This window comes from Dermacentor albipictus, chromosome 1 (assembly GCF_038994185.2).
Source record: "Dermacentor albipictus isolate Rhodes 1998 colony chromosome 1, USDA_Dalb.pri_finalv2, whole genome shotgun sequence".
In the NCBI taxonomy this organism is placed as follows: Eukaryota; Metazoa; Arthropoda; class Arachnida; order Ixodida; family Ixodidae; genus Dermacentor; species Dermacentor albipictus.
Window position 1 is genome coordinate 251,532,879 of NC_091821.1, and position 26,239 is coordinate 251,559,117.

General features: G+C 42.9%; 1 protein-coding gene across 3 annotated transcripts in view; it reads left to right on the forward strand.

Moving 5' to 3' along the window:
- Positions 1-24,758, forward strand: part of LOC135900979 (ribonuclease H2 subunit A) — a 41,101-nt gene extending 16,343 nt beyond the window's left edge. For 2 of the 3 annotated variants that reach the window (XM_065430608.1, XM_065430622.1), the window contains exons 7-8: positions 7,492-7,615; positions 23,055-24,758. In XM_065430608.1, coding sequence (XP_065286680.1) covers positions 7,492-7,615; positions 23,055-23,199 — 269 coding nt within the window. In that variant the 3' untranslated portion in view covers positions 23,200-24,758. Of the gene's footprint in view, positions 1-4,453; positions 4,674-7,491; positions 7,616-23,054 lie in introns of those variants that run through there. The other variant, XM_065430615.1, reaches the window with a different exon arrangement.
- The last annotated feature ends 1,481 nt before the right edge of the window (positions 24,759-26,239 follow it).

Here is a 26,239-nt window from a genome sequence, read left to right on the forward strand (position 1 = left end):
AGAACCCTTCGCCGTCCGATTTTCCGGACGTTTTGCCGTGACCGCAGGTCCGAAATGGCATTTATCAAAGCCACCACCGCTGCCGTTTTGATTACCTTGCCGCCTCAAACCGGTGCTCTCGCACACAGACCCGCCGGCAGCCGTAGCGACCACTGCGGCAATGCTAGACCTAGCTGCTTCGACGTTCGCTGAGTGCCGTGTTTTTCATTGAAACAATTTGCTGCTGTCAGCAATGGCACTGACTCCGTCTTTGTGGTGCTTGCGATTGGCTTAGAAGCTTGGAAAGCACGGTGCGTTGCATAATGCTGGGTCCCGAAGTCAGCTTCGCCTCTGTACAGAAATCTTACTTAATCAAGCATATGCAAAAGTATTGCAGTGAAGTATAACAAGCGTGGGAAGGGGCTATTGCCACGGGACACAGTATGTAATCCTTAATTACACACGCGTGTACCCGGTATTTCCTGTCACAGTACGAGCACCGATATGCTTAATACGTGTACCGACATGGCTTCAGAGCGTTTTCAAATGTGCCTGTGGCGGTTTGAGCCCTTAAGGGCAGCAAATGACGTGCATTTATTTTTTCCAACTGGCCGATTTTTCAGACGTTTTCGCGGCCCTTAGGGAGTTTGAAAAATCGGACGTGAACTGTGCAACTGACCAAGAAGATGCTTCAAATGGTCCGTGGGGTGAACGAGTGGCGGAAGGAGGACAAGAACAGAAAGGACCTGCGCATTGAGGAATGAACGGGAAAGGAAGCGTGCCGCCACTGTTTTGAAGGAGCTTGAACTCAAAAAACGAAGTGTTGGTTGATGCCGAGATGCAGGTGTCCCTCATCCAAACCAAAATAAACTCTTTAAAGCAGTGAAACACAACACTGCATGAGCCTTTGTGCGCGTGCTGAGAGTATGTCAGGACAGTTGAGGTTGATCTTACGAGCTGTTGGAGAAGCTCAATTGTGACAAAGTTCGGGCCTCATACCACTGAGCTTGCTATCAGTTGATAGAAATAGCTCATGTTCGAAAATATTTGCTTCTGTATGCATCTCCTTTTTATTCGTATTTGAGAATGTCCGACTCGATTAGCCATTTCTTTTTAAGACATTTTATTTGCTGTGCATTCTACTAACCCCTCCCTTCTATTCTCTTTTTGAATAACATAAACAATACTGCTTAGTAATCAAATTGGATTAAGTCGGTCTTTTTTTTTTTTTTTGCATTAGAGTGTGTAGCATCGGGCGATATGGTTTCAGCCCGTCTTTACATAAAACATAGTTCTGCGTCACTCAGGGAATTTTGTAAAGGTACTCAGGAAAAACCTGGAAAACTCAGGGAATTTGGAAATGTCAACTTGGTAGACACCTTGACTGCATGTCTTTGTTCCCTTTAGCAGACGTACACAGTTCCAAGCACGTTGTAAGCTTGGGCTGTATTGATGGTATCCTGCTGTCGGTTGCTCTGCAGATGTTTGGTTTCACGTTACCGTGCGTGCCGTTGGATATTTGAAGCCGCATAGAAGTCGTGGAAGATGTGTCTTCATTCGGTCACTCGACCGCCGTCTGTTTGCATCAAGAGCTTTCACATTTGACCCCTCAGCTGGCGGAACAGCACATGTAGCTCACACGAGCTTCACGAGCTTTCTCAACTTGCGCGACTTGCTCCTGTCAGACCTTCTTTGTTTGCTGAGCCGTCGCATCTTCATCGCAACATAGTAACTGGAAAGATGTGCTGCAACATCTACTTTGTGCTCAGCACATGAAAATCCAATGTGAAGCTTATCCAGCATTTCATCGATGGTGAGGCAAGCTCCTTTGGGAGCTTTGAAGGGCAATGCTGGCTCCTTGCAGGACGTGTAGCCGCTATTTCCTTCGGGTCCGAAGCACTTTTTGCCAATATTAAAGCACAAATATGCACTTCTTGCAGCACCCACATACACAGAAGATTCAGACAGCGAATCAGGGTGCATCTCTGCAGTCGCATCGAAGGGAATCATTGAGACGGTCCCGCACATCGCCCTACACCCTGCAGCTAAGCTGCCGATCACCCAGTCAGGAAGTGTCAGTGATCTGATACCGCAAAACGGCTTTTCAATTGACCAGACAGAGTAACAATTCGCAAGAAGCGCACCTAGTGCGCGGCCCATTGCAGCGAGCATCTCTTTCGTGTCAGAAATGATGGTATTTTGACAGTAAGTGGCATGAAACCTTCTGCCTGCTCAGAATTAAGCGTCTAAATAAGACAAAAGGGCATATCTTCAGGTATGGGTGTTTCAGTGCCAACTGAAGTCATAAATTATCCACGCTTGTGCTGCTGATCCACAGGAGCGGCAGCAAAATTGGCGGAGAGCAAGGCCCCTTGAACGAGCGCTGCCCCTAGCGGCAGCGCTCACTTCCGGTCACACAAAGTGGCCGCTCTCTCGCCCCAGCGCGTGTGCACCATCGGAGCACTTCTCTTCTTCCACTGTGTTCATAACTCCCGTCGCGTTTGGCTCCTAGCAGACGACGTGCTCATTTGCAATATGATTGACATGAGCATGTCATCATTTTGACGTCACCAAAAACGTGACCTCGCCCTGCAGCTTGCGGTGTCAGCGCGGAGTAGGCCAATCGCGCGTGCCGATAACCAAACGAACGCACCGAACAATGCTCTTCGATCGTGCCCCATTTTTTATGAAGTATGGTTTGCATATATGTAAGGCATGCAGACAAAAAATAGATGCTTTTATTGCATTCTTTAACGTTACAGAAGTCGTATGCAAGGAACAGAACCATTCTTTTTCCCTTTATCAATTACCTCTATCTACCTTGCGGGTTTCCGCAGAACTATTACGTCATTCTATTTTCATTTGTTAATCATTTGAGGCTTTTGCCATACATGCATGGCGCCACTTATCTGTCTTGCATTGTGTTTGCCGTACATATAGGCGCCAATCTTATGTTTGATATTTTTGCATATTTGACACCATCGTTGTTGAGAGGTGCTGCACTCTCTATGGGGTGGCACTTAGTCATTTGAAATTGCGATTTCACTCACTGCAGCATATAACTCAACTTGCTCACCTCTGGGCGCTCGCTCACATCATGACACATGCATTGTCTGCTATATTCAAGGCACGCGTGGAGGCGATGCTATCATCTTTTATGGCTGCCGCTATCGTGTTTCTGGTAGCTTAGATACAGCCCCGTGTAGCGGAAGTGTTGAGATAGTACTAATAAGCTTTCTTTTTTTCTTAGCCTTCGGTTGTGGTTTTCCCTTCAGTTGCATAAGTTTTCTTTTTCTTTGCCTTCAATTGTGGTTTCCCTTTCGGTTGCTGTTCACATACTATTTCTGGGTACTGCTGTGCACGCAATCGTGATTTCAGTATGGTTACGCATGTGCTTCTTCTCGCGGTGACTGCTGAAACATTTCTTCTTTTTACTTGGAGTATCAACTAAGTATATCAAGTCAGAATCGAGGGATTACAGCTCCTCATCGGATGGGAAATTTCCGATTAGCAGCTCTGGCTCGGGAGTGCAGTGTGGCTGGAACAGCTTGCAAATATTCTTTGCAAGATCTTTTTACTGTATTCATAAGTTTGCAATTTCAAACACCTGCACTTATAAAAATTAGCTAGGGGGTCACATTCTTTGAGAGAAAATTTAACCCTCGAAAGGTTAAAGGGCCCCTCTTGTAGCCTTATTGCAAATTGTATCATGCAAGCAATAGACTCCATCCAGAAATGTACTGCAGAAGATTCAACATTTGGGCAAGTTGGTACTTCTTGAACATCTTGAAGGGGCAGCGCTGTCTTGTGTCTTTCCTGCTTTCTGTTTTTGTTGTCTTGCGCTGCCCCTTCAAGATGGTCTATCAAGAAACTGCTATTTGACATAAATATTTAAAGGGTCCAGTAGTAACAGAAGGACTGCAGGTAGTAAATCTAATGTTGTGATTTCCCTTTTTTTCCCTTCTCCCTATCAGATTTGTGAGCCTATGCTGAACATGCTTCACTTCTCTCTGACCTGCTCCTGTTATTTTCCCTTGGCACAGTTTAAAGGGACTGGCAACCAATTTTCATGGTACCCACTTTTTTTGGTGCAATAGAAAGCTTACCAGCCAGAGCGTCTAATCGTGAAGTACAACGCAGAAAACACCGTGGAACATCTTTTATCCGAATTTTTCGATCTGCAGTGAGGATGAAGTCATTCACTGGAAGCATGCTGAAAACTGTGATAGATGAGCGCGATACTGATTATAGGCTGACACTAGTGGGAGGCAGACAAGCGCAGCCGTAGGTGTGAGGAAGTATTATTTTATCAAGTCGATGTTCCTGCGGTTAATGTTTTCCAAGGTGTTAAAATATTTCTGCGATAATAGCTACATGTTTTTGCGGTTTCCTGTCCAACTGCTTTGGTATTTGACTAGTCAAAACGAAACCAAGCTTATCAAAACGAAACAATGCTTTTACATGTGATATGCAGCTCGTGTTGCTGCAGCCAAGTGTGCGCTTCTGATTTTCGACCTGAACGAGCTGGAACAAAGGATTTTAGCATGCGTGCGTGCTCAGGATTTAGATCCTTACGAAGCAGCACCCGAACGTCATGCATCGATGGACGAAAGCGGCAGTGGAAGTGACGAATCCGACTTGCACCATAGGCCACCATCCCCGCCACAAGCAGCGCGCCTGGATAATGCCGATTGGTAAAGGCTCACTCACACTAGGCCAACCTGACACCGATTTCGATCTGCCGACTGTTGGCGACAGCGTTTTTTTCCTTCGTGTCAGCGCCTCTGTCACACTGTACTGACATTGACAATCTGCCAACGGTCAGCGGAGAGCTTGGCGTCGGTACAGTGGGACAGAGGCGCCGACACAAAAGTAAAAAACACACCCACTTACGGCATAACTCATTGATGGCATCTTGTGTCACAGGGAGATAATAAAGCTCGGCGTACTTGCAAACTCGCGCTATACTCGCGTGCGTACAACAGCATGTGCGCTGCCATGCATGTGGGACGACGCAAGCGCCGCTCATTAGCGTGAACTTTCTTTGCTTCGTAATACGCATAGAATGAAGCGCAAGTGTCTAATAATATACTAGCTGCAATTTTAAACAATAATTATACTGTACTTAATGACAGTCGACTTACCTACAGTAAATCTATTCACTACATTTCGAAGTATCAAGATTTCACTGCCAGGCCTCACTACTTACTGGTTTTTCTGACTTTCTTTGTCAATTTAAAATTATATTTCCTACTTAAATTCCGAACAGTGTGCTGGATTCTATCGCTATAAATCATGGTCATTTCATTTCCATCAATGTCTCACAACACATTCTGGCCGGTTGTCAGTCCCTTTAAGTGTCAACCACATGCATGCAATATCCTGGCAACGCCTTGTTGTGCTCTCGCGTTTCAGCGTGGAGCAACCACATGGACGCGACATTGCGAAAAACAGTAGCGACAGGTTTATGTTGTTTTCCAAATAAATGCAATTGCGTGCATGTAAAAAAAATAGAAAACGTAGCATGAGGCCACTGTTTTAACCAAGGTGCATCAGATCTAGCTTTAATATCCTGTCATCACCAGTGGTAATCCTTTCATGCTGCCAGTTTCAAATGCTGTAGCGCCATCTGGTGAGCAAAACTCAAAGCACTTTCGTGTCTCTCCCTGGCATTCGGCTCTAACAGTATCAAAGCATCAAAACAAACACTTGATCTCAATAGTAACGACAAGACAATGCCGATACTTTGTTCTCAGCTTGAGACAAGACGAAGCAATGGCTGATCTTGCTACCTATTTTTTGCTGTCACGGCAGAAAGTGAATTGCTGAGCCAATTTAGATCGAAGTGGACAAGTTGCTTCTATGTTGTTGCACAATCACACTGTCCCCAGTGGAAATCACTGTGTGAACTTCAAGGCGAAAAGCGAAATTTTCTAGCTGGCCAAAAATTGATGATGCAACAAGTGACAATGTTCAATTGATCTCCACAATGTCACTCATTGCCTGCCAACCTGTCACTCATTGCCGTCACTCAAAAATCGCGTGCATGTGGTTGTGCCTTTATAGGCAACAGCGAAAGCACAAGCTGGAAAGTTGTGAAAGTAGTGTTTCTTGATGCTGTTTGCATATTTGTTATGTGCATTCCCATTACACATAGGAGTACAACAGGGCACTCTTATGTTGAAGTGAATGTTGAGAAGCACAAGAGTGGTGCTAAATTGCAGATGCATGGCCACACTAAACTGGAGGGTTTCGATGCCTTAACCTGGCTGTGCAGCGTTTGTGTAAGCTTCCTGAGGTGCACAAATAGGAAGGAAAAGAACCTAGCATGCAGTAATCGGAAAGGCCCACACCTTTCCATTGCCTAGGCAGCCCCTTTGCACACACTCATTTCATCCTTTTGGAAGCCATTGCAGCTGCCTGTCAGTGCCTTCTAATCTCTGACGTCAGCAGGATGAACCTTCAACATTGTCATTGGAAAGGTCAGGCGGTGAGAAGACTGGTTGTGCTGAGATTATGCGTGCACAAGGTTTTGCTTGAAATTTCGGCTGACCTTGCTACACACATAGGTGTATGACTGCAGTATCTGCACACCATAGTTCCATATCTGCAGTCCTTAAATGTGGTGACAGTTTCATAAAGAAATAGCAAAGAGATGAGAGACAGCAAGTGAATAAAGTATTGAGGCTGTGGAAACATGTATAGTTTTATCATTTTATGTTGTAGTGCATTAATAAGGTCTTCCAAATATTATGTGCATGTTTAGCATTGATGCATCACCACAAAATAAAAGTGAACTGTAAGGGTTGAAAAACAAGGAGAAAAAAGCTGTTTCAACCAAACACTCAATTTTATTAATACAGTATTCATTCGCAATAATGTTGTCATGGCACTGCATGCAGCTTTGTGAAGTATACTGTACACCAGAAATACCACTGGCACCTAGCAGAGGTGCTTGCTAGCTGGCACTAATATCTTTTTTTATTTTTTACCTAATTAGACATGCTATCTTATTGCCAGCAATCATAAAAGAAGGAAATAGACTAAGGTTGCACTTAGTCGTGTTGCTGCATCTTGAGAGTGATCTGCATTGGGGGCAAAGTCGGTGTGTCAGTGGCTCGTAGCTTTGTGTATGCTGTATGTTCTTGACACTCAGTTTATGCTGAAGCGATAGACAGTGCAAAGGCACGAAGGTCACTTCGCTCGCTGCTGCTGCCAAATGTCCTCACACCAGTGTTTTGACAACGAGTGTCCACAGTCATCGGGTGTGATGTGTTCATGTTTGCTGGGCACTCTCACACCATGCTTGTTAATTTAGTTAGCAAGTGCATGTTTACAAGTTTATATGACCAATAAAAGTACTATCTTTACTTCGTATGACTGTCTGCTAATTTACTATCGCAATCGATGCTTCACCTTTCAGGTGAAACTGCGACTTCTTATCATAAAATGAATGTGGGGGCACTCTAGAATGTGATATGCATCACAGACTTCATGCTTTATTTCATGCAGATCCTGTGACAAAAAAGTTCCTTTTGGAGAACATTGATACAGTATTTGGATTTCCCAGCCTCGTGCGCTTCAGTTGGTCTACAGCAGAAAAGTTGCTTGAAGACAATGCTGCTGCTGTTATGTGGTGAGTTACTGGCTCTCTTTATTTTATTACGTGCCTGACCAACTGTATCTCATTAACTAAGCAAACAAGCAAGAAATTAACCACTTATTAAACTAACTACATTAACTAAGTAAACTTAAAATTTAATTTAGTTTGATTTCATTTATTTATTTCCTGAACGTGCCCAAAGACAGCTCTACACCTTAGCATTGGTGAACTTGTGTTGTGCGAAGAACAGAAAACAGAACAACAAAACAAATCTCAAGGAACAGGAGTACAAAATGCAACAAAAATTGGATTAATCCCCCAATCGCCCACCTTACCCAGTGCCTCATACGAGGCCTGTAAGGACATTTTAAATAAATAAAAAGGCAGAAGTCACATGATGAGCAAATAGTAGAGCTGAAGAATGTCATGATGCAAGGTATTTTATTGTGTTACAAGACGTGTTGTAGCGTTAGAGGTGCAAGAGGAATTCATGTAGAAAATGCTGGGATTATGCAAGTTTGGGCGAGGCATGCAGAACATTGCATGTGACAGTAACCGTGGACAGAAGTGGTTGTGAATTAGTTTATACAAGAATAAGTAATCACAATATTTTCACCTATTTCTGGGGGTCTAACAAAGATGTGCAGTAAATGCCCCTAGGCATAAGATACATGGCGTCCCAGAAATCGATCGTACATGATACGAATAAAATGTCACTGAACAGATTAAATTTTTGCCACATTGATGTAATTAATACATTTCCATACAACAGAACTATACTGTAAGTTTGGGCAGGCAAAAGAAGAATTCAAGAGAACAACGCAGTTGACATTTGTAAACTTTTTTGTCATTCTTGACATGAGGCCTAACTTTCTGTAGGATGCATTTACCCAGAAGTCAACCAATATTCCTAAGTTGCGCGTGCAACTCGCTCTTTTTAAAGGAATGTTATCATGTGTATATTCATATAATAAAATGTACATTTTGCAATTAAAGGAAACAACATGTGTCTTAGTTCGATTAATACGCAATATGTTAGCACAACACTCCACAACAGAATTCACATCTTCCTGTAATAATTCACAATCCTGCTCTGATAATATTTCACGATAAAGTTTAATATCATCAGCATATAAAATGAGACGTAAATGATGCAAACATTCTTCAAGATGATTTACAAAGATATTGAAAAATAATTGGCCTAAGATAGATCCTTGCGGAACACCGGAAGGTGATTCATAAGGCAAAGAGTACTTAGCACCAACGCGAACATAATTTAACCGAGTGCACAGGTAGTCTTTAATAAGCTTGCACAGGCTGGTACTAGCGCCATAGCTCAAGAGTTTATGGATAAAAAGGTCATGAGAAACATCATCAAATGCGTTTGACAAGTCGAAGTATTCTGTGTCTGTCTCCGGTTAGCAACAGCAGGTCCTGCAGCATCAAGAAAATAAACATGGTTTGTTTCCACAGACCTACCGTGAACAAAGCCATGTTGGTATGTACTAACCTTACGCTTAAAGAAAAACAACAGATGTGTAAACATACCTATTTCAAACGTTTTTGCAAACGGAGACAAGAGAGACACAAGGCAGTGATTTTTAATGTCACTCATGCTGCCACATTTATGAACTGGCACAACTATGGCATTCTTCCAACAAGAAGGAAAAGCACTCGTACGCAAAGCAAGACTAAATAAAGATGTGCTTAAGGAAAGGAACATGCTTAAGGAAAGGAACATGCTTGGAATGCTTTGGTTTCAGCTTGCTTATCGCTTCTGCAATATCATGTTCTGAAAAACATGAAATGTTGAAATGGTCACTGAAGCTGTATTGCCAGTCACCAGAGCTACAAGCATGCGCTGTATTCAGGAAAACTAAGGAAAAATATTCAGTGAATGCATTGGCGACATTGTCACAGTTTTTAAGAATGCCACGAGAGATGGATGATTTATGATAGTCCACTCAGGACTATAACCTTTTACGTAACTAAAGAAACTTTTGGGATCACATTTTATGTGCTGTTCGAGAAACTTAATGTATGCATCACTGTCTCTACGCATTACGCGTTTCACCCGGCTTCTGAAGACAGAATTTTTTGTACCACTCCAATGATTCTGCTTTCTTGAACTTCCAATGGTACCTTAGCTTTATACATAGTAAACCACATAATTCCTTAGAAAATCTCATGGGATAGCAAGCAGGACGAAACACTTTGCAGGGAATGAAGGCTTCCAAAGCACATTTTACATTATCAGTAAGCATGCTAACTGATTTGTTCGTATCGGTGGCAAGGTACAATATACACCAGTTGGTATCATTCAAATAGTGGTAAACACTTATATAGTAACCGTTTGGAAAAACAAATGAGCGAGCAGACTCGCTCAACATGTGAATTGCCTCTAGAAAAATTATGAATTCGAGTAGAACATGCCAATGGTGAGCAGGAACCAAACAACTAACGGTAACAGAAAACTAAGCAACGCAGATATTAGCAGGAATTAGATCTGAAACATTGTCAGTGGCATTCGGAACTGTGTTAAACTGTGTTAATCCAAGAAATTCCATAAAGAACAACAGTGCATCACAGCGAGCGAATGATAAAAATATGGATCTAACGCGTGAAGAATCCCAAACAATAAACGGAACATTGAAATCGCGAGCTACCAAGACATTATATTTCACATGAGTAACTTCAACTAAATTATTCATATGCTCAGAAAACTGCATGTTACTCAGTTAAACCAATTCCATAACTAGTAACTATCTGAGCTAACTAAACAGCCAACTAACTCTAACTAACTCAACTAAGTAATTAACTAACTAAACTAATTACCTAGCTAATAATAAGCTAACTGAAGAAAATAATTACCTAATGAAGCAAAATAATTAAACTACACTAATAACTTACTGACTAACCAAATTAACTATACATAGCAAGCTTAAACTAATCTAACAGAATTACCTAACTTATGAACCAGCAAGCTAAAACTACAGTTAAACCTCTATATAACGAAGTCGCTAAAAACAGCAATTTGCTTTGTTATATAGAAATTTCGTTGTATTTAAATTTGAGCTTTTGTGCAGGTAAGTACAATCGCCGATCGATTTTTCTTACACGAAAGAAGCCACAGAATTTTTGGAATTATCGAACAATCGAAAAAAATCAAATTTCAATGAGAAAACAATTCATTTTGATGAATTTGGGAGTCGGCGACGAATTATATGTTTTCATGCCACGTCAACAATATCTTCACATCGCCGGTACAAATTAAGCGAAGCCAGCCACGCTTTCGTGTGCAATCCGCCTAAATGGCTCATTGCGTCGCCTGGGCTGGGACGACACTATCATGAAAAGCGCCGGCAGTGGAGCGCAAATGCTTTGTCTGCCTTTCGCTCCAACGGGTCACTGAAACTCCAGATTGCGCAACCTCCAATACTAAACGCTCGGGAAGGTAGCTTACATGATGCCACGCCGTCTCTGCATGCCCACTCTTTGCACACGCGACAAATTACCTCTAAAGCAGGGTGCGCAGTGGTGTATGCGCTCAGCCATGCTTACAGCCATACGCAGCCATGGTCCAGACACATACGTGCCCGAAAGTTAGACGGGCACCAACTTACCCCCCACTATGCCTCCTCGCACGCTCTTGATCGCATTACTGCGAACTCGCTCCACTCCCTCACTTTTCCTTTGCTCGCACAGGAAGGCGGCACTCGAAACACCACCATCTTTCTTGTCTCACCCTCGTACCTTTCACTCACACCTAAAGCACAAAGTGTGCGGGGCCGTGGTTGCTCAGTGGCTATGGTGTTGGGCTGCTGAGCACGAGGTCGCGGGATCAAATCCCGGCCACGGCGGCCGCAGTTCGATAGGGGTGAAATGCGAAAACACCTATGTACTTAGATTTAGGTGCACGTTAAAGAACCCCAGGTGGTCCAAATTTCTGGAGTCTCCGACTACGGCGTGCCTCATAATCAGAAAGTGGTTTTGGCACGTAAAACCCCATAATTTAATTTTTTAAATTGTGCGGGGCGTGATAGGATCTTATCGCACTTGGAATTTATAGGAATTTGGAATTATCCTTGAATTATACTTGAAATTTATCCACTTCGGGGATCGCTCTTGTCGCGCTGCGCGCAATTTACGTGCTAGAAGCAGCCGTTTGTAATTCAATCCTATGACCATCTCCATCCGCGGAAATTTCTGTTAAATCTCTCGGTATTAGTTTGCAGCGGCACTGAAATTTCGTTATACTGAAATCGCGTACAAGCACACTTCGTTATATTGAGGTTCTATTTAAATACACAGTGTTCCATGGACAAGAGGTTAAGAACAGTTAAATACTTCGTTATATAGAGGACATCGTTATATTGAAGTCTGTTATATAGAGGTTTACCTGTATATATAAATTAACAAGCCTAATTAACTAACAAAGCTAACCAACCAATTAAGCTGTCTTAACTAAATTCTCAAACTAAACAAATAATCTATGTAACTAAAACAACTAAGAACGAGAGGAAAGGGAACCAAGGGGCCCGATTTTTATTGATCGTATTATAAAAAGTCAGTAAAAACAACAAGGGCAACATAGGGGAAATTATTTGTACTTGCTAATTGAATTAAATGCTGAATAAATGGAAATGAAAGTGCATGAAAAAAGAGCACCTGGCCGCAGGGGGGACACCAACCCACGTGGTCGCATTAGGCATGCGATGCTCTTACCAATTGAGCTATTGCAGCGCTGTTTTCGCATACACTTTGTGGGGTATTTATGTTTTACTACTAGGACTAACCCTTGGAGTGTTAGCCTAAGCAAGCAAATATAGCTAACGTACTAACTAAATGAAATAATCAACTAAAGACGAACTTACTGATCTAGCTAACCACATATAACTAAATTATGTAACTGAGAAACTAGAGAATGGCATAAATAGAGAGAGCTGACCAAAGCATTTTGTGCAAGGAATGCTTGTAGGAGGGATGGGGGGATCACTACGGTGCCATATATAATTTAACCCTTTGAGGGTCCATTTTTTTTTGCCATATGTGACCGCCCAGGGTCGATTTTTTTTATTGCAGATTCCAATTCTTCTTAGGGACTTATTTCGCAAAAAATTTACGATGATTTTTCTACGGTGACCGTAAAGTGAGAAAAAAATATTTTGCATCGGTATATATGCAATCTTAATTCATGAATAACTGCAATAAAAAGGAAATAAACTTATCAAAATTAAAACTTTGATGCATTTTTATGCACATAGTTCAAGGCTTTTAATATCCGCACACGAGAATATTTCGCAAGTCTCAAATGTTCCTGCTGTTACACTAATGTGTACGTCCATAGTATAATCGAACTGCGTAGGCGCGCGCACTCAAGAAAACTGATCTTCATCTTATCACCAACCAGGTAGGGCAATTAGTTTTCGCCAGTCTCAAAAAAAAAAAAAACAGAAACGCATTCACGGCGGCATCTTTCCTATGCACACCCCTGTGAGCACTAAACAAGTGAAAAACAAGCAGTCGCCTTTTGAGCGATTAGTAACGAGATAGCCATCAGTTTTGCAAGCGCAAGAAGCCGAAACCGCCCGCGAAAACAAAACCCAAACTGCCACGAGCACGCGCGTTAATGCGCGAGCAGTACTATAGAGACACACGGGAGCAAACTAGCTATAAAACAAACCATGCAATGAAAACCAAGAGAAGGAAGAGCACGAAAAAAATTCCCTGTATTCCCACATAAAGGCAGCATATCACAGAAAGGAAAAAGTTAGGAGATTGGCGCGCTTTTTAAGCATACAGACGGCGCCGTAAATATGCGGCACTGTATATTTACGTCATTGACTCTCAAAGGGTTAAGCACAAACGTGTTGCACATCAAATGATTTTGCTAAAGTTCCTGTTGCCTGTTCGCTCTGCAAAGATGCTGAAACAAATGTGGAAGACGCGCCTTTCCTTGTGAAGGATTTCCATGATCGTGCATCTCGGCCATCTGGCGCTGCAGCTTGATTCCCAATGATGAGGATGATGATTTATTGGCATCCACTTTAAACTTGGTGGCGACAAATAGTCACCTAGCTTGCTTGAGTTACTTAGTTATGCTATATGTGCTTTTAATTCTAGCATTTTTGCATACATCTGTCTAATCTTTTTCCTCTTCCTCAAAACTTCCCTATCTACCTTGTACCGTTACCTATGCCTATAATGGATCCAGTTGTATCAATCTCTTCCCTGCTTTTTTTTCCCCCCAATATTCTAAATGTCTCTTGCTTATTTTGACTGCTGACCGGTTGATGCTTCTGTCCACTTCAAATCTAAGCGTTTCTGGAAGGTGCAATTACCTATGGGTCTCGCTGGGCGAATCCCTTTGCATTCCATTGGAATATGCTGAGTGGTCTCCGGATTTTGCTGCAGCATACACATGCCTCATCTAGTTGCAAATATTTGCTCCATTATGTTTTTGTCCTAAGGCAACCAGCTTGAGCCTTAAATAACGAGGCACTTCCCTTCGTGTTATCGTACAGATTTTCCCTTCTCATTTGTCTTCTCATTCTTGTAAATCTCCATGGTCTTTTTTGTTTCCCTTCTTTTATCCAATTCACTGTCTCTGTTTCTCTCACTTTCTTTCTGATGACTCCTGGTTGTCTATTTACACTTTCAATTACCCTGTATTTGGCTGCCCCTTCTACTTACACCAGTGTTTCTGGTTCCACCTTCTGTCCCTGTATGGAAATTTTGGAAAAGTTTCATGACCAGAAGGAAAGTGTAGAAGGACCCAGGTGATACCTACACAGCACAGACTGCCTACTTGCTACGTCACTGAATAGGAAGGTTCGATGACAGTCATCGCCATCCATGGTATGTGTTTAGAGAAAGTGAAGTAATTGGTTTGCTTAATCAAGAAATTTGTCAGATCAAAGTTTGTTGAAGGGACACTTGAGTGGAATGTTAAGTCCGCTTTATTGTAAATTAGACTTCTGGAATACCAAAAACAGCTGTCTTACGATGACTGACAGGTAAACCTGGTAAGCTGGAAAAGGCACAAAATTTAAAGTGGTGATTCGAACTAAAAATGTACAGTATAGTAGTTACCTGTGATGTCATACATTTTTACGGCCTCTGTTTGGAACTAGTTAATTGTTTATCAATAAACATATTATATTGTATTCTATAAAAATCAAAGACTCAACTGACTAGTTCTTATATTTTTCCTGCAGAAGAATGGTTTTAAATTTGCAAAGATACTTTTAAATACAATATGTCACACTGATATACCAGCACTACAGATTGTATGCAAAATCAAGATAGAAAAACTTTGCCCTTCATTTTTTCTGCTAGTAAACCACCTTTTTTCCCCATGTGAGTGAAGGTGAGGTCTTTTTAAGGGTGCCTAGACGACCTATGACATTTGGCACACATTTTGAAATAAACACGCGACACTACAGGTTGCGATGATAATCTTCTTTGGCAAACATGGCAGCACTAGATGGCGCACGCATGCCGGATAGTATTCATAAAACAATTCTGTACTCCTCTCCGGACTTTTCTGGTCCTTTCTTCGCACACCATGATGCAAGCAGGGTCGCGTGCATTACGTCATCAGGGAAGAAAGCTGTCGAATGAGTTAAACTACAATCAAACTTGCATAATTTATAGAAAAAAAGTAACCAGTTACAATTAGTTACTTCATTCAGAAGATGTAATTAGTATTTACATTGACCAATTACAACCCCGCGAAAGCAATTGAGGATATTCTGAAAAGTAATAAATTACTTCTATGTTACTTTCCTCATACCCTTTATTGACCAATACAGTAAATAAAATGAGCTGGCCTGGCTCTTTCATGCATCCTCTGCTGCACTTCAGATGTTGTTTATCTTCACTAACAATTACTTTCCAAAATTTGCTGTGGTCATTTTTCTTCGTTTTTTTGTGAAGACAGCACTTTCACTGGAAATTTGCTAGATGTATGCACTGGAGGGAAATGTGGTGTTGTAACATACATACACTTTACACATACATTGTGATTACTCAATGCCATGATGCTCATGTCTGGGTTCCTTATGAAGCACAACACTTCATTGCTGGGGCTTGGAGAAGGTGCTCCTGGTAGGGCTAATGAAAAGCTGAAAAAAGAATCGTTAGATTACTTTCTCGTATCAACATCTGAAGTGGCCACTGCTCTCAAGCCTTAGTAGGGCTGGTTCAGTTTGTTGGCTAACATCTGGTGGAGTGTTACGATGAGGAAACAAATACTGTGCACCTCGGTTCGATTGTTTGAACATGCGCATTCGTAAGGCTGCTGCATGGCACACGACCATGGGTGTTCTATTGTAGCTCCTGCGAAATTCAAGCGCTCAAAGCTGTATCGCCTGTTAAAGCTTGTCTCGTCGTTGATGTAACTGGATAACCGTAATTTGTTAATATACAGTGAGTGTTGCAGAGCAAAAAAGTAGTCTATCAATTACAAAACCACATAAAAAAGTAATTGATTACAAGTAATTTTTTACTAGTAATTTTGTACATACAAATGTGTACAATAGACAAGAGTGCAACATGCTTTTCGGTACTTATGTGGTGCCGAAGGGTCTCCTAGAGACGTATGCGTGGAGAGTGCTCGTGGGGATGGTAGTAACGGCAAGTGGGAAACCGTGTAGTCAATCACTGAATGCATGTAACTTAGCTATTATGGCATCATTTTGAAGAATTATTGCAGCTGTATGTTCATTGTAGGCTTGTGCATAGCTGCCATTGGTGGAGCGAAACAGAAACGGTGGAGCGAAAACAGTTCGGCTTTATTTAGTCATCAACTTAACAATGGCGGGCGAACTGCCCGCTTCTATGTTACAGGAATTAAAGCGCGCGCCAGCTTGAATGCCGGCGCTTTTAAGCACAACCACAGAGTGATAACATTTGCGCCGCTGCCACGGCGCATGCCTAGCTGTGACGCCTTGTCGCCTAGGCACGCGACATATCATCTCCCCCTCAATTGTTTACTGTCCCGTAGTAGGATTAGGTGCCGTAGCTTTCGGGAGGTCTGCGCTGATGTAGTGGGTAGCGGCAACCCTGTTCGGCGGCTTCCCTGGGTGTCAACGGCTGTTCCACAGGCTCGGTGGGGCTGCTAGCGCTTGTGCCAGCCATGATGTGGTCTTCATCGTGGAAGTTGGTGGCTGTGATCACCGTGTTGTCAGAGTCTGGAGCACGTACGATGTGGTTACGGTGATGCACCCACTCACACACACCCCGGGGGGTCACAACACTAACACGATACGACACTGGACTGGTGCGGGCGAGAACAGTAGCGCTGCACCACCTTGGTCCTCAACAAAAATTGCAGACACACATGAAGTCTCCTTTATTGAACGTAGTCGCACGATGCCTGAGGCGACTGGTGTCCTGAAACTGTTTGCGGGCGACCCGCTCCTCAACGGAGGGCCTGACGAGGTCTAGCCTAGTCCTGAGGCGCCTCCCCAACAGCAAAAAAGAGGGTAGTAGTAGTCGCTTGCAGTAGTAGTCCACTTCAGTAGTCGCTTGCAGAGTGTTGCGGTACGACAGGAGGAAGTCTGTGAGCTCTGACGGTGATGTAGGACGGCTGGACTTCTGAAGTGCACCCTTCAGCAACTGGACAAAACATTCCGCCAGACCGTTGCTACTGGGAAGATACGGAGCTGTACTCATGTGTCTGGTTCCTACTCGCTGCAGGTACTCCTGGAAATCTGCAGAAGTGAGCTGAGAGCGGTTGTCGAACACTAAAGTCTCGGGAAATCTGAATCTGCAAAACAGTTCATGTAGGCATGAAATGGTTGCTTCAGTGGTGGTTGTCCGCATTGGAAACACTTCTGGCCATTTTAAATGTGCATCAACTACCACAAGATACGTCACTCCGTTTATCGGGCCAGCAAAATCGACATGCAACCGTTGCCAAGGGCGCGTAGGCCATGCCCAAGGATGCAAGGGCGCTTTAGGCGGCAAATTGGGATCAGACGCACAAGCGGTACAAGACGCAGTGAAATGCTCTTATGTCACTATCGATAGGCCACCAAACGTAGCTCCTTGCTTGTTCTTTGGTGCGAACAACACCTGGATGACCTTGGTGCAACTTGTCCAAAATGAACATGTGGAATTTTTCGGGAACAAGTACACGTGTTCCCAATATAATGCACCCTCGATGTATGGACAGTTCTAGTCTTCTGTGAAAGTACGGTTTGATTTCATCTGGGACACTAAGCGGCCAGCCTGACAAGATATGATGGGTCAGAGTACGCAAGGTAGCATCACATGAAGTTTCAGGAGCAATATCATTGCTGTTGATTGGCGTAGTGTCGAAGCGTAGGTCATAAAAAGATTCTTCCTGCTCTTCAACCGTCGGCTGTGTTATTGGCAGCCTAGACAAGCAATCTGCGTCAGCATTCTGTGCAGAAGGCTGGAACTTTAATGAAAAAGAATAGGCCGACAAACCCACTGCCCATCGTTGTAGTCTTGCGGCAGCAATTGCTGGTATGCCAGTCTTGGGACCAAAAATTGTAGCCAAAGGCTTGTGGTCCGTGATCAAAACAAGATGCTTTACATACACGTAGTAATGGAATTTTTTAACGCTGAACACAAGAGCCAAGGATTCTTTTTCTAATTGGCTATAGCCTTTCTCAGCAGGACCCAAGGTGCTTGAGGCATACGCTATTGTCCTTATCTGAACGTCGGAAAAAATGTGTGACAACACTGCACCTACCGCGTAGGTGGACGCATCACAAGATAAGTGCACGGGCAGGCCTGGATCATAGTGCACCAAGATCGGAGCTCATGAAAGCAGCTGCTTGATGTGCTGAAAGGCACGATCACAAGCCGTGTTCCAATTCCAGGCGAAGTCTTTCTGCAAGAGCCTGTTTAAGGGGAAAAGAACGGTGGATAAGTTTGGAACGAACTATCCATAGTAGTTGATGAGGCCCAGCAGTGATTGAAATAGGTGCTTATCAGTCGGTGCCGGTGCCTTGGTTTTTGCGGCCAGTTTTTCGTTCGTTGGATGGATGCCGTGTTTGTTGATTACATGGCCCAGATAAGTCAGCGCATCACAAAAGAATTCGCACTTCGATTGCTTAACGCGAATTCCATGTTCTGTCAGTCTTTTAAGAACTGCGTCAAGGTTCTGCAAGTGTTCTTCCTTTGAGCAATCTGTAATTAGGATATCGTCAATGTAGCAAAACATAAAGTTGAGGCCCTTCAAGATATCATCAATTTTTTTTAATATTGCAGGTGCCGAAGCAATCCCAAAGGGATTGTAACGACACTTAGTAATGTCGATTCACGGCGTAAGGACCTTTGTGGGTGTTAAGCATAAGGTACTGTTTTGACTGTCGATCCATTCCTACTTGCTGGTACGCCCTGTTAAGATCAATTTTAGAGAATTGCTGTGCGCCAGCGAGGGCTGCAAACAGATCGTCGGGCTTGGGTAACGGGTAATGTTCTACATCTAGTATGGGGTTCAGTGTCAGCTTGTAATCACCGCATACTCTTATTGACCCGTCCCGCTTCAAAACTGGCGCCACCGGAGTGGCGTACTTGCTACTCATTATCGGTGTTAATATGCCCATCTGTTCTTCTCTAGACAACTCTTGCTCAACAGTACTTTTTAGAGAAAACAGAACGCTTCGAGCTTTAAAAAATTTTGGCGTCTTCCCATCTTTGAAAACAAGAGTCGCCTTCTCACCTCGGATGGTGCCTAGCTTGTTCTTGAAGAGGTCCTTATGGCGGTCAAGCAACGATTGTAGCTCAGGAAGTCTTTGAGCACTTAGTAATGTCTCACCCGTAGCTGTTGCAGGCCGTGAACTTGGCTCCAATCGACGTGCACTTGCTGAAGCCAGTTGCACCCGAACAGCGCTGGCCCGCTCTGGGGAAGCACGTACAGCGGCAGGTGCTGGCACTGATGGTGGTGCTCAACTCTAATAAAACAAACAATGCATGGCTTCACAGGTTCGCTCATATAAGTCCTGAGTGTCAACTTAGTTTGCTTCAGAGGTACTGCCGAAAAAAGTGAGCGGAACTGACCCAGGGACATTACCGAAACGGCAGCTGCCGTATCCAGCTCCATTTGCAAGGGAAAACCCTCGACTATTAAACTGAGCATGATGGGGTCTCCTGTCTCTACCTCTTCCGTTGCAACACTTTACAAGGGTGGTTCTGACGGTTGTAACACCCGAACGTTATGTAGTGTTCGCTTTCGCTTCGGCTGCAATTTTCCTTGCCATCTTAGGCAGGCTTTCTGTATGTGCCCTTTCTTGTTGCAGAAAAAACAAGTTACATTGACATGCGGATGTGCATTGGCAGTGTGAGTTGACTTACAGCGGGAGCATTTCGTTGTTCCCCTGGTAGGCAACTGATGCACCTCGAACTTGCTTTCAGGCTTTGAATGAGCAGCTGTAGCGTTAGCAAGCGCAGCTTCCAAAGCTGTTGCGCGGTCAATATTATATTCTTGTCTTCCGAAAACAAGTGTCTTTGAATGTCAACTCTGAGCGAACCGCACACAAATCTGTCTCGAAGCAACTCGCCAAGAAAGGCATCAAACTCCCATGATTGCGCCAATTCCCGTAACTCCACCACATACTGTGGTATCGTTTCGTGTTCCTTCTGCCCTCGGCGATGAAACTTTGCTCGCTCACCTATGACTGACCGTTCAGGAGCTAAGTGTTTACGAAGCAGCTCGCACAAGCTTTCCAGGGACTTCGAGGACGGCTTATCTGGAGCGGCGAGCGACTTGAGAAGCGAATACGTCTGCGGACCCAATATGCTGATGAACACGTCTACCTTCCGGTCCTCCGGGACATTACTGGCTCGAAGGTATGCGTGCACACATTCTTTGTAGCTAGTCCAATCGCTCATAGAATTGTCGAAATGTTCTACTTGCCCCAGCTGCAGACTTGTGGTCGCTTTCGCCATACTGCCCCAACCGGCTGCTCCTCAACTATCCATGCATAATCCATCAGCAGGTGAATTCCGTTGCTGTCAGGCAGGAGCTTGTTCCTTGCTGGCAGCATCCCATCTTCGTCGCCAGTCTATGTCGTGTCTGACGGAAGGACAGCGTAACGGTGGAGCAAGAACAATATGGCTTTATTTAACCATCAACTTAACAACGTCGGGCGAACTGCCTGGTTCTATGTTACAGGGATGAAAGCACGTGCCAGCTTGAATGCCAGTGCTTTTAAGCGCAACCACAGAGTGATAACGTTTGCGCCGCTGCTACGGCGCATGCCTAGCTGTGACGCCTTGTCGCCTAGGCGTGCGACATATAAATTTTTCGCATCTCTCGACTAGGCCTTTCGGTCCTGACGTGGGAGTGGCCTGCTTAGGGCTAGGAAACTTGTGCGACATGAAGGACCTGAATAAAGTTTTTCATGCCATACCATATGGATTATGGGGCTCTGTGCGCCCCATAAAGGGGCAAGCGCTGGTTCTTTCACACACACTCATTCTGTAACATGTCCCCAACATATAGTGCAAGTAATCTCAACTATGGTGGGTTCAGGTGACTAATGTAAAGCAACCGGATACACTCAAACAATATTTATTGCTATAAGCAAATTGAACTAAGTGCTAGACAGAGTGTCGACTTGCCTCTTGTTGCTTGTGATCATCAGATGTCGGGCTCACTTACAGAACAGGGGGCAGGTAATTTGAAGGTGAATTTTATCAAAATTGACTCGGAGCAAGAAAGTGCGTTTCGCATTGAAACTTGCCCTGTTATACCTTTTCACCTTCAGCAAAAGGACTGTCCTTCTCACTGAGGGACAGATACTTCTCCCTTTGCCACAAATGCGGTGATAGCGTGTGCCGCGGTGTCACAAAGAGAAGTTGAAGGAAGGAGGCATTGTGCGCCCTCCCTATGACTCTGCCAGCTTCAGGCATGGGTTACATGATGCGATGGCACGTCGGTGCGGTAACCTGGAAGAGATGAGCACATGTACCCCCACAAGGTGCAGTAGCTATACAATGCTGCTGGTGGTCACATATGAGGTACTGTGGACAAGAAAATGCAATTTCGTGTGCTTACTCTCATTCTTACTCTTATTTTGGCCCCAGACAGCTCTCAAACGATATATGCACCACAGTTTTAGACCAGCTGGGTTAAAAGCAATGCCTGCTGAAGTGTAAGCACATAGCCACTAGTCCAATTATGAGACCTTCATTTTAACGAGCGTTACATTACAGTGAAAGTTATATGTGGCAGCAGTATGGAATATAGTCCTGTCAGTACTAGTAGTACTTGGAGTCTGCAGCATTCCTGCCCAGAAACTATTGTTCCTGGCAGTACATATTCACCTACACCACTTTCTTGTTCTTATAAGGAAGCAAAAGATAAATAGGAAGTGAATCAAAACTGGTTGATTATAGCTCTGAAACTGCATATAGGTCGATGTTACTATTAGTGGATACTTAACATGCAAATAAAGATGTAAAATGCAAAAACAGAGGACTAATGGCGACACCATTAAGAAATTGGTGTATCATGACCCTATGACACATATTGGTAGCATGAAGCTAATGCTAGAAAATTGTTTATTAATTATAAAGTAAAGAATTACAATGCATTCAAAAATAAGCAAGAAAAACTTGGCGGCATTTTTGGATTTCTCTGCACAGCAAGGGCCCAAATACACAAATATGCCATGGAATTCAGAATGTTACCATGATGTCATTGACAAATTCAAGAAGAGACAATGTTGATACAATGCCAAATGAGGAAACACAGAGGGAACAAATATGACAAGACAAGGTGTGACTTCCAGCCAACATATAAGTTGGAAGTGAAATGAATCAGCTAGCCCAGATCAAGGTTTTATTAAAAAGGGAGGAATGGCCTCAATAATTCTTAGCTGTAGGTAGGGTTCCATGTTTTCGGTATTAATTTTTCTTCGAATTTGGCTATTATTTATCGTTGTTTACTTTTCCCCCTTTGAATTGGTGTTTTTTTGAGTCTAATTTTAATGCTGGAGAGAAATCGATGTTTATTGGGGCTTGTGTTGTAAAGCGACTGTATGATTACTGGGAAAAATATAATGCACCTGACATAACACAACTTTGTTGAACACATACCAAACATTCTACACAAATAATTGATGCACCGAGTGAAAATAATAACTGAAACACGACGCTTTCAGGAGCTTGAAATTAATACTGAAACTTTTTGAAACAAATGGACATGTACATTGTGAGAGATTTGTCAGCCATCGGAATACACGCCTTGCGGCTCAAAATCTGAGTTTTTCGGTTATCACTGATTCGGGGAAAACCACCTAAGGGGTTAATTTTCGGTCTGTACTGGTATATATACCGAAAACAATGAACCCTAGCTTTAAAGCAATCCTTTTTTTGGCAGTAAAGTTAAACGACTGTTAAATGAGTAATCTACCAGTTTTAGTAGGTGTTTTGCTTTATTGAATTTTTAAGAATGTCCAATGGCACACTTGCTTGTTGGATGCTGCAGGGACGAAGAGGACAGTGCTGAGCAGAGTGGCATGGCATCAATCCAAACATTCTTCCAGAGAGACCCCAACCGAGGGAAGAAAGTAGCTGCAAAAGAAAGCTCCTTCTTCACCAATCGCGCAATCAGCCAACTCCATGTATTGTAACTTCTTCTGTGAGCATGTGCATGCACTGGTTGCAGTATGGTACCCTCAGGGCTGCTTTCGCTGTGGATTTCTGCCTTGTGACATATCTGTGGCATATATATATCTTTTTTTCTTAATTCAGGGCTTTGCTGCAATGCATATGTAGTAAAAGAAAAATTTTAAAAAGAAGTCAGATGTGTGCTCACTTTCATTAACCTCTTAGTGCCTAATTTATTTTCGACTCGTGCGAAAGGCTTGAAGCTTTGTAGCTTCTCAGACTTGAAAGCCTATATTGAAGACTAAACAGGGACTGACAACTGGCCAGAATGTTATGTGAGATGTTGATGGAAATGAAATGACCATGATTTATAGTGATAAAATCCGGCACATTGTTCGCGATTTAAGTAGGAATTATAATTTTAAATTGGGCAAACAAAGTCTTAAAAACCCGTAAGTGGCGAGACCTGGTGGTGAAATCATGGTACTTGGGATGTATTGTATGAGATTCCTGTATGTAAGTCGACTGTTATTAAGTATATCTTAATTATTGTTTAAAATTGCAGTTGGTATATTATTAGACACTCGCGCATTATTGTATGTTTCAGAAATCAAAAATGCACGCGTGGCTATGGCAACACGCTTAACTCCGTATGACGTGTAAAGGCATTGTTTTGTTTTCAGTCCAATTCGTTTTGTTTTTTCAATAGTTAAATGCCAAGACGGTTAGACACGAAACCACAAAAACATGTAGCTGTTATCGCAGAAATCATTTAACTATTCAGAAAACATGAATCGCAGTAACATCGATTTGATAAACAAAATCATACTTTGTTACAGCATGGCCACACTTGTCATCTGCCTCCCACTAATGCTGGCGTATAATCGCTATCGCGCTCACCTATCCCCATTTTCGGCATGCTTCGAGTGAACGACTACATCCTCAGTGCAGATAAAAAAATTCCAATAAAAAATGTTCCATGGCATTTTCTGCATTAGCACGTCATGATTAGACACTCTGACCGATAAGCTTTCCATTGCACTGAAAAAATGGGTACCATGAAAATTGGTTGTCAGTCCCTTTGAAAGCTTCGGTGCTCTGCTATATTTCGAAAAATTCTTATGACGTGAATTTATGAGATGAGCATTTGGTCTTTCATCAAGCAGGGCTTAAAATTTATGCAGATTTGTATGTAATTAAAGAATGTTTTTTTCTCATCTCCAACGCTCTTTATATGAACCCTTTTATGGACAAGACATATAAATACCCGAAGGAAATGTTTATTTTTAATCGAAATTTGCAACATATACGGGAATAAGCATATTCAAGGAAAGAAACTATGTATGTATATTGCAGACCAAAGGGAGGCAACACTAAGCAGAACCTTGAAAGTGAGCTTCACCCCAAGGCACCTATGGCTTTGTGTAGATCTTGTACAAACAATTCTCGTTGGATGTGAAACATTAGTGTACATTGCATTTGCTTTATACCTGTGCGATACTGCCATTGCAGCCAGGGATTTTGCATCAATGTCTTCTCTGACCATGCTACACATAATAAAAAGCAAATTAAAGAAAGTAAAGGGACTTGCATGCCAAGCACCTTCCTTGTACTGTGTTTCGCTATAATTCAACAAATGACACTTGCTGCCTGTCATTCATTGTTGGCCAGAGACATTTAGCCAGCAACTCCATACTCAATACTTTGCCTATAGGCAACACTCGTCCTTAAAGGGTTAACAAACCTCATGAGGTTAACAAACCTCCTGAATTCGATCTTGCTGCATCAGCTGCTGCTGGAAACAATAAATTTTGTTTATTGAGGAAAACCGTGGGGCCTTACAGTTAATCTGATTGCACCATAGCTGTGTGTCATTTACAAGGCATCAGTACCCACTGCTCTTTGTTGTGCCTTTAAATGAAATGTTATTCAAGGTTTCTATGAAAAGATATTGCATGCAAAGCAATCAGAAATTTATATAGGCCCTAATAAAAATGGGCAAAACAAAAAAGTTTATCAATGGATATCTTTTTTCCTTATCAACACACAGAAAAACAATATTTAGTAGTTTTCTAGGTTACAGTGCACTTATCTGTACAAAGTTGTTTTGTGTTCTGATGAACAGTTCATGAGTTATTACTTGAAATTGGCAATTTATAGCTATACTTGGTCACGCATTACCAAAGAAGAGGCAAAACTATTCAATCTGAAACGGCAATTTTCAATCTCTGCAATTCTGCAATTAATCTCTGCAGCCCATCTCTGCAATTTTATGAAAAGAAAGTTCTGATGTTGAGTAAGGAATCCACTAGGAAGCAGTGAATTTAGCAAATTTTTCTGGCGAGGTCCATGCAAATTGGTATTCTTTTTCATGTACACACTAATTCACAACGAGTGCTGCACATTGGTAGAGCCATGCAATGTATTGTGATTACGAGCACTCACTAGTGTTACTAAGCGGTGCTTGAAACAAAAGATTTCCGACAATTAATACATCTAACGCTTCTTTTTTTTTGCTGGTGGCGCCATCTGTGCAAAAAAATATCAAGCTCTTTCACGTCAGTTCCAACATTTGTCAAATGTGGCGCCACTAAACATTACAAAGCGGGCAAAACGCGGATGGATTCTTTCTCCAGATTTGGGTGTTTGGCTCAGTCTAGTCGCCGCGCCTACCCATGCCTACCCCACATTCCGTCAAGCACACGTGTCTACAACCAGGCCTTCAACGTGCTCCTAAGGCAGCTCACTCAATTGTGGCTGTTGGGAAAGAAGGAAAGAAACAAAGAAAGCGCCGTTCACGGTACAGCGCGTCATGACTGCATGCCTGCTAGCGAGCAGGTTAGGCTATTGTGCCATTGTGCCCTGAAGAATTGCAGATAAAGAAAGATTCCAGAAATTTCATGGATGTTTAATTTTGTTCACAGTTGTCTGTGGAAGCGCTCTTGAAGTGCACACAGAATTCGCCCTCGCCTCCTCCTAGTCCCCAGGCTCGTACGACGATATCTGGAAACTTGCATTCCCCACGCGGTGAAGTGCGACGTGTTCGATAGAGTACTGTGTTTG